The 14,765-nt window shown below is 39.2% G+C and overlaps 1 protein-coding gene across 1 annotated transcript; it reads right to left on the reverse strand.

Moving 5' to 3' along the window:
• Positions 1-4,564: 4,564 nt before the first annotated feature.
• LOC115691435 (putative receptor-like protein kinase At3g47110) lies at positions 4,565-14,612 on the reverse strand. The gene is made up of 4 exons (XM_056303311.1): positions 14,419-14,612; positions 14,009-14,074; positions 5,076-7,732; positions 4,565-4,962 (listed from the first exon to the last, which is right to left on the reverse strand). Exons 1-4 carry the CDS (start codon positions 14,610-14,612, stop codon positions 4,565-4,567), a joined length of 3,315 nt encoding a protein of 1,104 aa, XP_056159286.1.
• Between the last annotated feature and the right edge of the window lie 153 nt (positions 14,613-14,765).

Genomic DNA, 14,765 nt, shown 5'->3' on the forward strand with positions numbered 1-14,765 from the left:
TACCTGTGACAATTTTATCCCAAACTAATTTTTTAACCACTAAAAACTCCAAACTGGTACATTTGTGATAAATTTACCCTCCGTCAGTGTCCGTTAAATTCATTAATCTCAAATCAATCATAGAAAAGTTTTGAATTCTAAGGGTCATGACGACCTTGAATCCAGTAGAGTTTTGCATTCCTAAAAAGTATTTCGTATCCAAGAAATAACAATTCCATAAATTTTCGGTATGTCTTCGTCTATCCGAGGTATTTAAATAAATGGATAGCCCTCCATTCATAAAGAGGAAAAGAGTCTTACCTCCTACTTGAATTAACAAATTTAAGATTTTACATTCATAATTTGGAATTAAAAGGTATGTCCAATTTATTTCAAATTTCACTTGGATAAATGTAATTGACTCCTTGTCAAACAAGAAACTAATAAATCAAAGAGTTAATACCACGAAAAACCCTAAACTGGTACATTTGTGACAATTTTACCCCAAACTATTTTTTTAACCATAAAAAATCCCAAACTGGTACACTTGTGACAAATCTACCCCGAACTATTTTTTTGACCACCAAAAACCCCAAACTAGTATACATGTGACAATTTTACTCCGAACTAATTTTTTATTAATTTTTTTATTTTTTCTTTACTTTTTTTTCCTTTCTCTTCAACCTCTGGCCGGTCCGTCCGGCGACCGGCCAGAGGCGAAAGCCGGCGAGGTCGGCCTCGCCCAACGCCGGCGAGGCTGACCTCGCCCTGCAACGGCGAGGCGAGGTCGGCCTCACCCTGCAACGGCAAGGTTGAGCCTCACCAGATCTGGCGAGGGCTCGGTCCCGCCGGCCGCTGGCGAGGCTCGACCTCGCCGGCGTTGGGCGAGGCCGACCTCGCCGTTGCAGGGCGAGGCCGACCTCGCCCAACGCCGGCGAGGTCGAGCCTCGCCAGTGGCCGGCCGAGCTGACCTCGCCAGCTTCCGCCACTAGCCGGTCGCCAGTCCGGCGACCGGCCAGAGGTTGAAGAGAAAGGAAAAAAAAAAGTAAAAAGTAAATAAAAAAATTCGAAAAATAAAAAATAATATTAAAAATTTAGTTCGGAGTAAAATTGTCACATGTATACCAGTTTGGGGCTTTTGGTGGTCAAAAAAATAGTTCAGGGTAGATTTATCACAAGTGTACAAGTTTGGGGTTTTTTATGGTCAGAAAAATAGTTTGGAGTAAAATTGTCACAAGTGTACCAGTTTAGGGTTTTTCGTGGTATTAGCCCTAAATCAAAACTCATGAACTTATTTCTATTCCAATTTCTTTTCTAAATGTATCGCAGGTTCAAATTAACTCGATTTTGGAAAAGAATATTTTCATTTTTCATTTTCATTTGTTGCTAAACAAATTTGCTTCAAATGATAATTGCCATATTTAAAATAAGTTCATTTTAAAAGAAGTAAACAAAACTAAATGAAATGTAATTCAAATAATTTGCAATTTTTATTATTTAAATGTAATGTTTATATTTAGTGCATATTAAGTTGAATTTATTCAATTGATAAACTAAGTTATCATTCGCATTGTTCCAATTTAACTATGAGTTAAATGGATAATTGATGCTTTTGTTCGCATAGTTAACGAGAACTATACTTCAAATTATGAGCATCATTCATTTGACACAAAATATTTCTCCCTTTGAATTAATCTCAGAATAAACGGATTAATTATATATTTCAAGACATTTTATAGTTATTTGCTTTTTTTTTCAAATAAAAAATCAATGACATAAGTTGAAAGAAGATATATATTTGGTGAAGGATAATCAAAATGTATTTCAATATATTCTTATTATTTATTTTATTGGACGAATACACATAAGAATAATATACTTGCTTTTTATCATTCTTAATTTTATATTTAATATATAATAAATGATATATGATTGAAGATGACAAATTACAAAGCTAATGTTAATTGGATGATTATCCCAGATGGCTTGCCAAGTAGCGAATACAAAAATGAATGTTCTCTCAATTCTTGTTTTATCTATAGATATAAGAGGACCTAATATTGATACATGTAATGACATATTCCGTTTTGTAACCTTTTATAAAATTTAAACATCATTTAACTTTTAGAGGAAAGTCACTTAGTAAGTTCTTTTTTGTTTTAAAAACAAACCGGCCAAGTTCGCCAGAAAGCAAGACAAAACTCCATATTACCATATGTTATCACATTTTCTTGGTGCAAATCTCAAGCAAGCGAAAATTTCTTTCTTTTGGGCTAAAGCAAAACAAAATACATTTATTTTTCTTACAACTGAACGACAGTGCTCAGCACTTTGCTTGAGACAACATGACTCCATATGAAGTTGTGATTTGACATCAACTGAGCAATGAAAACGAACTCAAAGTTTCTTTCTGATTCCTTGGAGTTTAGTCAATGCATCGCCGATGTCCATTCATTCCCTTGGAGACTTAGAAGAGCAAGTGACTCCTATATCGAAGATCGAAAACAAACACTCCTAAATACTACACTAGCTTTTGTTCTTGCCCTCTGGAGCGACTGTTCGTCTCTTCTCCGGCTCCTTGATTTCCTGAAGCAGAAAAGGATCAATCGCCTCTCCACTCGGTTTGCTAGAGTGGTCTTTACGAAGCGATGAAGGTCCATCCCATTTGCAAACATGTCATCGGTTGGTCTCTTGCCTGTGAACATCTCTAAAATGAGGACTCCAAAGCTGTACGCATCTCCTTCTGGGGATACCGCACTTCCCACGCCGTACTCTACAACAATCAACGGCGCATAATGATGCACGGTGAATAATTGAGATGAAATATAGGTGATGTTTCATATCTATACCTTTTTGTCCAAGGATTGATCTCCAATTAGGTTTCAATATAGAAAATAAACCGAAAGACCCAACTTGTGTATCATTACCTGGAGCTACACAGCCGAAAGATCCTTTTACTGCGATAGAACTTGATTGATCGGTCGTTAGCTTACCCGTTGCTTCTAGGAGGAACTTGACTAGCCCGAAATTGCCTACATGTCTAGTCTTTTCATTGTCAATAAGGACATTGCTCAACTTATATGTCTTCGTCTATTAGAGATATTGAAATAAATGGAGAGCCCCCCATTCACAAAGAGGAAAGAAGTCTTTATACTCGTACTTGAATTGACAAATTTTGAGATTTTTCATTCATAATTTGGAATTAAAAGGTATGTCCAATTTATATCAAATTTCACTTGGATAAATGCAATTGACTCCTTGTCAAATCATAAACTAATAAATCAAAGCTCATTAACTTATTTCTACTCCGATTTCTTTTCCGAAAGAATCTCACTTTCAAATTAAATGAATTTTTGAAAAGATTATTTTCGTTTGTCATTTATCATTATTACTAAAAAAATTTGTTTCAAATGATATACGCTATATTTAAAATAAGTTCATTCTAAAAGAATTAAACAAAACTAAATGAAATCTAATTCAAATGATTTGCAAAATGTATTATTTATGTGGAATGTATAAATTTAGTGAATATTAAGTAGAATTTATTCAAGTAATAAAATAAGTTATCACTCACATTATTTTTAATTTATTTTTAAGTTAAATGGATAATTGATGATTTTATTCACATAGTTAACAAAAACTATACATCAAATTATGAGTGTTATTCATTTAATACGATATATTTCTATGTACGAATTATTTTCAGATTAAAAGGATTAATTATATAGTTAAAGACACGTTATCTTTATTTGCTATTTTCTTTCAAATATAAAATCAATGACAAAAGTGGAAAGAAGATAAATATTTGGGAAGGATAATCGAACTGTATTTCAAGATTTTTTTTAATCATTTCCTTGGTTGGAAAATTACACTTGAGAATAATATACTTGCTTTTTATCCATTCTTAAGTTTAAATATAAAATAATAAATTATAGATGCTTGAGGATGGAAAATTACAAAACAAATGCTAATTGGACTGATATGGGCCACATGGCTTGCCATGGGACAATCATAGAGGTAAAGTTTGCCACGTGGCGATTGCTAAAGGGAATATTCTCTCGATTCCTGCTTTATCCATTGATATAAGATGAGCAAATATTGATATATGAAATCGCATATTCCTTTTCATAAGCTCTTATAAAATTTAAACATTATTAAACTTTTAGAGGAAAGCCATTCAGTAATTTGTTTTATAAAAGCCAAATCAAACAGGCCAAGTTTGCAACAGAGAAGACGAAAGTCCATATCTGGTGGTACTTATATTAGGAGCAATGCTTTAGTGATTTTTCTTATTACATTTTCCTGACACAACTCTCAAGCAGGTTACAATTTCTATCTTTTGGGCTAAAGCTAAACAAAGTACATTTATTTTTCACACAGCGGAAGGACAATGATCTTTTGCTTAAGACAACATAAACTATTTTGATCTTCCTTGGATTGCTAAATCACTAGTCTCGATTACTTGTGGTTTTGCTATTGCCAGATTCAAATTGTCTTTGAATGGCAAAATTCCACATCCACTTCCGGACAAAGCGATGATCACGAAGACCACATGACTCCATATGATGTTCGGGTTTTACATGAACTAGGCAATGACGACGAACTCAAGAAGTTTTTTCCTGATTTTTTGGAATTTAGTCAATGCTTCGCCAATGTCCATTCGTTCCTTGGGAGACTCAGAAGAGCAAGCGACTCCTATTTCGATGATCGAAACCAAACACTCCGGAATACTACACCAGCTTTTGTTCTTGCCCTCCGGAGCGACTGTCTGTTTGTCCTCCAACTCCTCGATTTCCTGAAGCAGAATAGGATCGATTACCTTTTCCACTTGGTTTGCCAAAGCTGCCTTTGCAAACCGATGAAGGTCCAGCCCATTTTCAAACATGTCATCGATCGGCCTCTTGCCTGTGAACATCTCCAAAACAAGGATTCCGAAGCTGTACACATCTCCTTGTGTGGATACTGCACTTCCCGAGCCGTATTCTACAACAGTCAATAGAGTGTAGTGATAAATAGTGAATAAATGAGATTGAAATATAGTCTTGGTGATGTTTCATGTTTATGCCCGTTTGTGGAACGATCGGTCTTCAAATTACGTGTTCGATATAAAAAAAATAAATTGCAAGACCTAACTGTTGCATAGTTACCTGGAGCTACGTAGCCAAAAGATCCTTTTACCTCGATAGAGCTCGATTGATCGGCTAGTAACTTATGCGTTGCTTCTGGAATGAACCTGACAAGCCCGAAATCGCCTACATGTCCAGTCATTTCATCATCAAGAAGGACATTGCTGGGCTTTAGGTCACAATGAACTATTGGCGTTTCACAGTTATGATGGAGATAATCTATTGCACAAGCGACATCATTTGCAATATTCACTCTTTCAAGTAGACTCAACTTGCTTCTTGCTATATATTGCGATGCAGTTGGGTGCAACCATTCATCCAAGCTCCCATGCGACATGAATTCATAGACCAGTGCCTTGAAATCATTTCCATTAAAATCAAACCCAGAACATGCCGTGAGTACCTTCACGAGATTACGGTGCCGAATTCTTCTCAAGGCCTCGCACTCGGCTATGAAACTTTTGGAAGCTCCTTGACGTGTAAGATTGAGAATCTTGATGGCCACGATCGACTGAGTCTGATTAAGAAACCCTCTGTACACAGACCCAAAACTTCCCACGCCGAGTAGATTGGTGGAGGAGAATCCACCCGTTGCTTTCAATAGACTATGATAAGAAACATGCAAAAGCCCATCTTCAAAAGAACTTAAAGATGATGCGTTCTTATTGTGTCTACACCAAAAGAAGTACAACAAAGACATTATGCATGCTACTCCTACAAGAGCAAAGATTATGGATATCGGAATTTTTGCGGTTCCGCTTATTCTCGTCCGTTTTGACTCTTTGTAATCGCATTTTGGTAATTGAAAATCTGGCAGACCCCCGCAAAGCTTCTTGTTTCCAACAACTGAAGTTGAAATGACACTTCTGAAAACTCCTCCTGTAGGCAATGCACCCTCGAAATTGTTGTAAGATAGGCTCAAATTCGTTAGATTCAGTGACTCTAGATATTCCGGGATTTGGCTGGACAATTGATTATTAGAAACATTCAAAATTTGAAGGCCTCTCATGGAACTCATAGTCGATGGTAGGGACCCTTCAAAAAAGTTATCCTGTATATAGAGGCGTTCCATGGATATACAACTTCCGATACTGCTTGGGATATGTTGAGATAATCCGTTCCCATTAAGACGTAATTCCCCGAGATTTTGCAATTTTCCAACTTCTTCTGGAAAAGAGCCGGTAAGATTATTTTGAGACAAGTTGAGATAAATCGACAAAGATGAGAGGCCCACAATTTCCGTGGGTATGTTACCGCTGAGGTAATTGGTCGAAAGGTCCAAGAGAAGTAGATTTTGGCAGTTTCCTAGAGACAATGGTATCGAGCCACGGAGATTATTGCCAAACAAGAGCAATTTGGTTAACATCCTTAAATTCCCGATAGATTCTGGTATCTGCCCCGAGAAATTATTTCGGCTAAGATCCATAATATTCATTTTGTTTAGATTTCCAATCTCGGAAGGAATGTTTCCTGAGATGTTGTTGCCATCCATTGATAGGGTCTCCAAATTAATGAGATTTCCGATTCCAGAAGGTAAGGTTCCAGAAATATGGTTGTCAGTTAACCCAAAATCCGAAAGGGTGATAGAGAGGTTACTGATACAGTGGGGTATTGGTCCTCGAAAAGCATTAACCTCTATAATCAATTTTTCCAAGTTTGTGGAATTGGTTAAAGAGCAGAGGAAGTCTAGATCAGCATATTGGCCACTTCCTAAGTTGTTTTCGCCAATATCAAACCAGCGGAGTCTTCTCATCAATGAGAAAGAAGGAACTTTCCCTTTAAAGTTGTTGAACACGATGTCGATGAGATTGAGATTCGAGGCATTGGATATTGACTCAGGAATGGGTCCAGTGAGGTGGTTGTTACTCAAACCGATTCTCTCGAGATTTGGAAGATTGAAGCCTAAATCGCTAGGTAAACCCCCCTCTAATTGGTTTCCAATCACATCTAGGATTGTCACGGTAGATATATTGAAGATTGAGATAGGAATCATACCGACAAATTTATTCCCGCCAAGAGCGAGGATGTTTAGATTTCTCAGCTGGCCGAGAGTCTCTGGGATCTTACCACGGAGATTATTTGATGCTATTGCAAGGACTTGAAGAGAGGATAAGTTTCCAAATGACAGCGGAATGTCTCCCATCAAGTTGTTCACTTGAAGTACAAGTATTTGCAGCTTGAATAAGGAGCCGAGTTCCGCAGGCAAGTTTCCTTCGAGCATGTTTTCACCTAACTGAAGAATGAGCAAATTAGGGCAATAGGAGAGATTTGAAGGGATTTGTCCGCTCAACAAATTGTTCTGAAGGAACAAATTCTGCAACTGAAACAAGCGGCCGAAATGCGGGGGAATTTCGGAGCGAAAACTGTTGTTTTGCAGATAGACTTCCCTCAAAAAGCTCAGGTTACCAATGTGGGGTGCCACGACCCCAGAGAGGTGCTTGGAGTGTAGGTCCAATACGGTGACTCTTCGGTGTCTACGACCACACGTGATGCCATACCACTCGCAGAAGTGGCTAGTATCATTCCACGAGCTCAAAAAACCGCCGGGATCGGCTATTCGAGCCTTAAATTCCAACAAAGCGAGCCGATCGGTCTCGTGCCCACCAGTTTCTGCTAAAGTTAGGACACTCCATAACAGAAGAATGATGGTAATTAAGTATGAGAATGACCGAGATAAAATCCAATCTCTATGGAGAAGGTCCATGAGGATTTGTAAAAACATGTTCTCAGCTCAAGTCTCTTGAGGTGTTTGTGGGAAGTAGAAGCCAATGTATATAATGTGAACATGAGAATATTCTTGATTTTATAGAGTTTTGATTGTTTGACTACGAGTATATAATAGAGTTTGCAGGCATCGCATTTCACCTACTGCAAAATATTGAAAATTAAGCCTTTGAAGTGATGCTACTACTTCGTAAGTTCCGTCGTGAATTAACTACTGCTTTAGAATATTTTGTTCACTTGTCTGTTGGCCTCATTCTATTGTTTGCTCGAAGTTGGACAAGTGTCTAACTCACAAGATAAAAGCATTTAGATGCAATAACATTTTGATGATAAGCTAATTTTATATAATTTTGAAGTAATCATTTTTTATTTTTCTTTGGGTGCAGAGATAAACAATCGTAGTCAATTCATAAAAAGGCCAAGAAATAAGTAGGTCTATTCCACAATTTAAACAAGTGCATTTTCTAAAAAAAGTCAGATAATCAACGTTACTTCCATTTGTAAATTATTATATATATATATACACACACGTATAGTTTCTTTCCTCTATACAATATTCAAGAAATTGTAACAGTTTTCCATTAAATTTTTTAAAATGAAAGCCATACATTTGTAATGTCCCATTTTATGCGGTTGAAATTGTGCTTATACTGAAAAGAGAGCAAAAACTCTACTATGGTGAGGAAGAATTTAGTTCAAAAATTCACTTTTTACACCCATGCTGGACCGGCTTTTAACCTATAATATCAATATGCAAATTACATTTCACATCTTAAATAGTTATAGATGAATTACTAGTTAAAAATGACAAAGTCCACACTACTATGTTATGATTATTAACAATTTAATATAGCTATTAGGTAAGTCAACATGTTGCAGTCGGCTAATTATAATTAATTGAAGAAGGGCGGCAGTTCAAACCAAGTAAACTCAACAGTCCTTCTTCGTCTTGTCCTGACAGTAAGCCGGCTCCCATTGGAACAGTCGTAGGAACGAGGATCTGTTTCATAAGTCCAACCCTCGTTTGCTCTTACTTCCACTGAAAACAAGGAATCAAAAAAGTACCCAGTGATAATACCGGAATTAGCTAATCATTAGACACACAGCACGCGTCCTTACTTGAACTTGCGAGTTACATGTCCAAGCCTGACGAGTGAGGATTATCCTTTGATAATGGGACATGTTGAGTATGAGTTGTCTCTCGACAAAATCTCTATTTTGCATAAATCCATTGAAGGAACAACGGCATGATCGCTACTAAAGAAACGTAATTTAGGCAGGAAATCACGAATGTAGCATTCCAATCAATGTCGGCTATTCTATCTGACACGACCGACGGCTGAATTGAACGATCTTAAGTGAAATGACATTCTTTTGCAATTCTTTTTTTAACTTTCTGAATTTTTTCTTCTTTTGTTTCTTTTTTGTCCTATGCTTTCCTTCTATTGTTCATCTTCTTCCCTTCGCCATTCGTCAAGGCCTCGGAGATTGCCTGTGACGGCGTGGCAAGGGCTACGATACCGTTGCCTGATTTGGGTGAGGGCAATCTAGAACCCTCGCTTAAATCTGCGCGAGGGCATCACGATCATTGCCTGTAGCTGACGAACTTCACGGGCCATTGCCGAGTCCTCGATGACTAGCGGAAGGAAAAATATGAACAGTATATAGCAATTACAAAAGTCAACAAGTTGCGGTCGGCAGATGATTTTTAGTTGAAGAAATGGGGGAGTTCAAGCCAAGTAAAGTCAACGGTCCTTCTTCTTCTTGTTCTGACAGTGCACGACCAAGCCGGCTCCCATAGGAACAGTCGTAGGAACGTGGATTTGCTCCATATGTCGAACCTTTGTTTGCTCTTACTTCCACCGAAAACAAGGGATTAAAAAAATTCCAATAAGAGAAAGTGATATAATTTAGGGATAGGTGCACTGGAAGTCTTAAAACTTATTACGAAAGTATAATTGAGTCTTAAAACTTAAAAAAAAAAACAATCAAGTCTTAAAATTTGTCAAGTTGGTGCAATCTGAAAGTATATCCACTATTTGATCCAGTCGAATGAAAAACAATTCAATGCGAAGCAATCTGGTGAATAGATTAAACATGCATCATGAGCAAATAAATAGCCAAAACATATTTCACAATAAGCCAAGCAAATGCGTCAATCAAATTGATTTTACTGTCACTTACATGTTCTCTTAGAAAATCCAATGAGCAAAGAATGATTGCAATTGTACATGGGTTATCTGAAAACACATTGTGGGTGCCCTCAGCGCTCATTGTACCATTGAATAGGCATGCTCTCTAGGCATCAAAAGGTCTTCAAAATTTAATGTGCTGCACATGTAGATTGTAGCTGTAAATACCCAACTATATCAAATTTGTGGAAATTGATTGTTGAACCTCCCCGAACTGGGCCTCTAGGCATCTGGGCTTGAGGCCAATGTATTGCTAAGTCTAAACCTAAGACTTAACTTAGGCTTTCCCAAGCTCATACCAACTCGCAATTTAAAATTTTCGTTATTAAGGCTCCGTTCGTTTGGCGGAAAATATTCTCATTTTGGAAAATATTTTCCCGGAACATAATTTTCCGGTGTTCGGCGACCAATATGAAAAAGTTTCGGAAAATATTTTTCGCCAGCGGCCGCGCGGCCGGCGTCCGGCGGGCGGCGGCGGCGGGCGGCGTCCGGAGGGGGGAAAGAGGAGTTTGGCGGAAAATGATTTCCGCTTTTTAGAAGCGGAAATCATTTTCCGCCAATTTGGTCATGTTTTCCCTCATTGAGGGGAAAATGTTTTCCGGGGGAAAATGTTTTCCGCCCCCGAACACCGGAAAACCCCGAAAATATTTTCCTGGAAAATATTTTCCGCCAAACGAACACAGCCTAACATGCAAGTCATTTTCATGTAGGAATCGCCATTAATCAGTTTAAGGTAAGTCGATTAGAAATCCAAGCAAGGCGACAGGAGCATCGCCTTTCTCCTACGAACCGGAGATTCAATGGGTTCGGGGATTTGACTACATTGTGTACATATCTAATGCCCTTTCGATACCTAACCTTGTTCGATTTCTGAAAATGTTTGTCAGGCAGATTAGATTGATTTTGAACCTATCCACTAACATGTGAGATGATCAGACAGGTGCACAATCATTGAACTAACAATTGGCAACCAATGGATGCATGCAGTCTAGGGTACTAGTCCTAACTAAGGATACAACATTCAACATATTGAAATCATGCAGTCAGATAATAAGCAAAATAACATGCACAAATAACAACATGGCATTCATTTTTAAGACATTGAGAATCCTATGGTATAGCCTTAAATGCTTGTTCAATTTAAACATGATTTTTTTGAAATATTTTCACATGCTTTTAAGAAAAACTACTCAAAATCTACCTATTTAAGCTATTTTCTAATTTTAGAAAAAATAAAAAAATTTCAGAATTTTTTAAATTAAATTTTTAATATTAAAATAATAAATATAAATATTATATAATAAACGAACCCGGGTTGGATCTCCGGATCCGAATTGGGTAGAGACCGACCCGAATCTGTGGACCTGACTCAAATTAGCTAGCTGGGTCATATCTGCGAATCCAAATCGGGTTAGGGTTGATCCAAGTTGGCTAGGGCTAGCAGACTGGTTCGACCGGGTTTGCAAGTCCAGTCCGAACCAGTTCTTGCGTGCCTGACTGCAGGCCAATCGAGATCCGGCGTCTGGCTGGCCATCTTGCCCGGCCAGCGGCCTCATCCTCCAGGCCGAGGAGGTTCCTGCCTGGCTAGTCGGCTGGGTAGTTGCCGGCCGAGCTTCGACTGGGGCCTCTCGAGACCAAACTTTGGTCGCGATTTGGCCGGTCAACCCAAGCCAAATTTTGCTTGGCTTCTGCCTCAAAAGGGCACCACAAGGCCATCTCTGGCCACCCAGCTCCCAGGCCGACCTCTAAATCGCCAGCCAAGGACCAAAACAAATTGATCTCATTCAGGCGTTTAATCGAGCAGTTGGTGTGCATGACAGAAATCGAGGATCCCCAACCTATCTCGGGGCTTAGGCCTGCTCCGTTGGCCATGACTCATCTTCGATGGCGACGACTGGACTGGTAGCAAGGTCGGTATGGGTCAGAGTTTGCGTGAAAGGCATGGCCACAAACTCTAGCCAACGGTTGACGGAGAGGTCACCTAGGACTCCCTTTTGCCCTGTACTCACTCACTCTCTCTATTTGCTCTCCGTCTCTCTCTTTTCTCTCTTCTCTCTCTATTTTTTTTGCAAAAAATGGCCGACCTCTCTCTCTCTCTCTCTCTCTCTCTCTTCTCCGGCTTTTATACCAGTTGCTGACCACCTATTCCCTCCCTTTAGGCTGCACAACCTCTGTTCTACTCTGCTCTCTTGGTCGCGTAAATTTTGCTCGATGGAATGCCATACTGCCGCTCCTCGGCTGAATGGCATCCAACGCTACAAGGAGAGAGAGGGAGAGAAGGGGAGAGGCCGGGCCATGGGGGGGTGGAAGGAGGAGTGGGCCGGGCTGGGCCTAGCTCGCACAAAGAGGAAGAAAAGAAAGAAAAAAAAGGGGTTGGGCCTTGGGGGGAAAAGAGAGGATCGGGTCGACCCAGCCCGGTTCAATTTTATTGATTTTTAAAAAAAAGAAAAATATATTCAAACGAGTCATATTAATGCAAATGTACCTAATGTCTATATGCCATGCAATTAGATAGAAAATATTTTTGTTTAGGGGTTAAAAATTTAACCTCTAATTTTTGTCAACGTTGATGGCATTCGATAGTAATAAACCTTGTGATCACTAAGAACGCCGACCCGAAATTTTCACGGTGACTTCCTATGTTTCTTATATTTATGGTAAATTTACTCGTGACAAAAACTGTCACAAAGTTTATCCACATCTCAGACGTGAAGCCATTTATTCATATTCACCGCTTGTACCTTGAGTTTTTGGCACAAAATTGCACGGCATCACAATATCAACTTGTGTTCGACATAAAAAAAAGACCGTAAACTTGTGGAAAAATTGCCCAAAAAATTTTAAACTCTTGCAATTTGCCAATTGAGTCAGTCTAACTAATTTTGATCGGAAATCGCTGACATAGACGCGGTTATCCTACGTGGGACTGCTGTCGTTGACGTTGACAATTTCTGTAATTTAAAATTTTGATTTTCTTTTATTTTTTGATTTTTCTTTTCTTTTTGCCTTTTTCCTTTTTTTTTTTGGTTCTTGTGACCCTCGCCAGCCACAAAGGCCTTGTCTAGACTAGTCCTCGTGATTTCACGAGGTGGGTCAAAACTCCAAACGTGTCTTTGCACTAGAATTTTTTTTCTTCTTAACCAAATAACCTATTAATAGACACCGGAGGTAAAACACCTAGTTAAGTGTTGACTAATCTTGGAACTGTATTGAGTTTGATTTTTTAGTTAATTACCATCACAAAGAGCTTGTTTCTTCTTGCATTAAACGAAAGTACAAAATACTTTTTTGTGTTTCCTATGTAAAAGTTATCCAAAATTCGAAAAAAAATTGTGAATATGTCATATGTGACATTACATGTCAACATATATGTGTCATCAAAATGTCAAATGTTCAAGGTTGAAAAAAGTTAAAAGTGTGGGCGCCATCAAATTTAAGTGCAGGACATATGTCAAATTGCAAAAGTCGATTTAGACAGGCTCAAAACCTTTTTCTCATTCCATAAACTATGTTAGATTTACGATATGTACATACGAACGCGCTCTTGGATCACGATACTCGTGTTTTGTTTCTATCCAATATTTCTGTAAAAGTTGTGTCTGGACCAGTACAAATGATAAGTTCCATGTGGCCCGCTCATTGAGCTCAACCGGATCTGAACGTCTACATTCGATTTGGTACATGTATGAAAAAATTAAATAGTTTCACCTATTTCAATGAACCAATAGCACAAGCCAGCATCACCGGTGTTAAGTTTGACTATTAACCTGTGCAAGATCATCCACACTGCGACGAGGAGTTAGAGAGAATTGCTTCTCCTAGACCCACCTCTGGTCCAAGAGGCTATCATGACACTCACTCGCGCTCTACTGCGGTGATCGTTAACGAAGCTAAAATGACTCGACAAAACGCGAGCGCCAATGTCGCTGAAGAAGCACTTCAATCTCAACTCTCAGGATTTCTGGGGGCACGCAAGGAAGAAAGTACCTCGGCGTGACCAGAGGAAGCGGCGGAGCATTGATCTCCATATCGGAGCCGGGGAAGTTCTCGTGTCTGTGCGCTCAATACAGGAACAGACAATCTCAACGACATTCAGCAGTTTTACATATTTAATTAGAGTATACTTCCCTATAAATAATGGGGACGAAGAAACAGCACAGAGATTCTTATTATATGTATGGTAAAGAAGCTAAGTACGACCACGAAAATGAATTTCCGAAGCACCTCAGCCACGGTATCGAACCTTGAAAGTGAGTCCCCCCGATCTTGACGAGACAGAGAAGACACCGGAGCCGGCCACTCTTAGCAACGCACATTTGCCCTTGTCGGATCGATTCAGGATGGGCCGGTCGTCGATATGCAGAAGGGAAAAAACGCGATCATCTCAAAGGGGTGACCTGAAAACACAGGCGATATCATAGCGCGAGGCGTATGAACGAATGAACACGAATACACGCAAAGGATCATCGCCTGTGTTGCCAAGATCACCCATCGGAGATGCCTCCCTTTGTTGTAGGTCCCGTGCGAATTTGGGGTGGTGGGTCTCTTTGTCTGGAGCTTTCTTTATATAGGAAGAGTCAAAGCTCGACATCGTGTCACTAGAATGTGGTCATCCTGGCGACATCCTAGAACTTTACCAATGAGATGTGCTGTCCCTGCTTGTCGTATGTGGAGGTGTAAGAGACGGAAACCGTCTGCCCCAGAAAGAACGGCACCCGCGTACAGCGCACCCGGATCTGATCAC

The sequence above is a fragment of the Syzygium oleosum genome, unplaced genomic scaffold (genome assembly GCF_021117445.2).
Source record: "Syzygium oleosum isolate NSW1041296 unplaced genomic scaffold, Sole_v2.1 Sole_v2.27, whole genome shotgun sequence".
NCBI lineage: Eukaryota > Viridiplantae > Streptophyta > Magnoliopsida > Myrtales > Myrtaceae > Syzygium > Syzygium oleosum.

Excerpts from the sequence above, each read along its gene's own strand:
- LOC115691435 (XM_056303311.1), bottom strand. The coding sequence starts at position 14,612 with ATGTCGAGCTTTGACTCTTCCTATATAAAGAAAGCTCCAGACAAAGAG. Across the intron at positions 14,075-14,418 it reads GATATCGCCTGTGTTTTCAG|ACACGAGAACTTCCCCGGCT; the intron begins GTCACCCCTTTG and ends TTGAGCGCACAG. Across the intron at positions 7,733-14,008 it reads CTTCCTCTGGTCACGCCGAG|TGTCCTAACTTTAGCAGAAA; the intron begins GTACTTTCTTCC and ends TCTGTTATGGAG.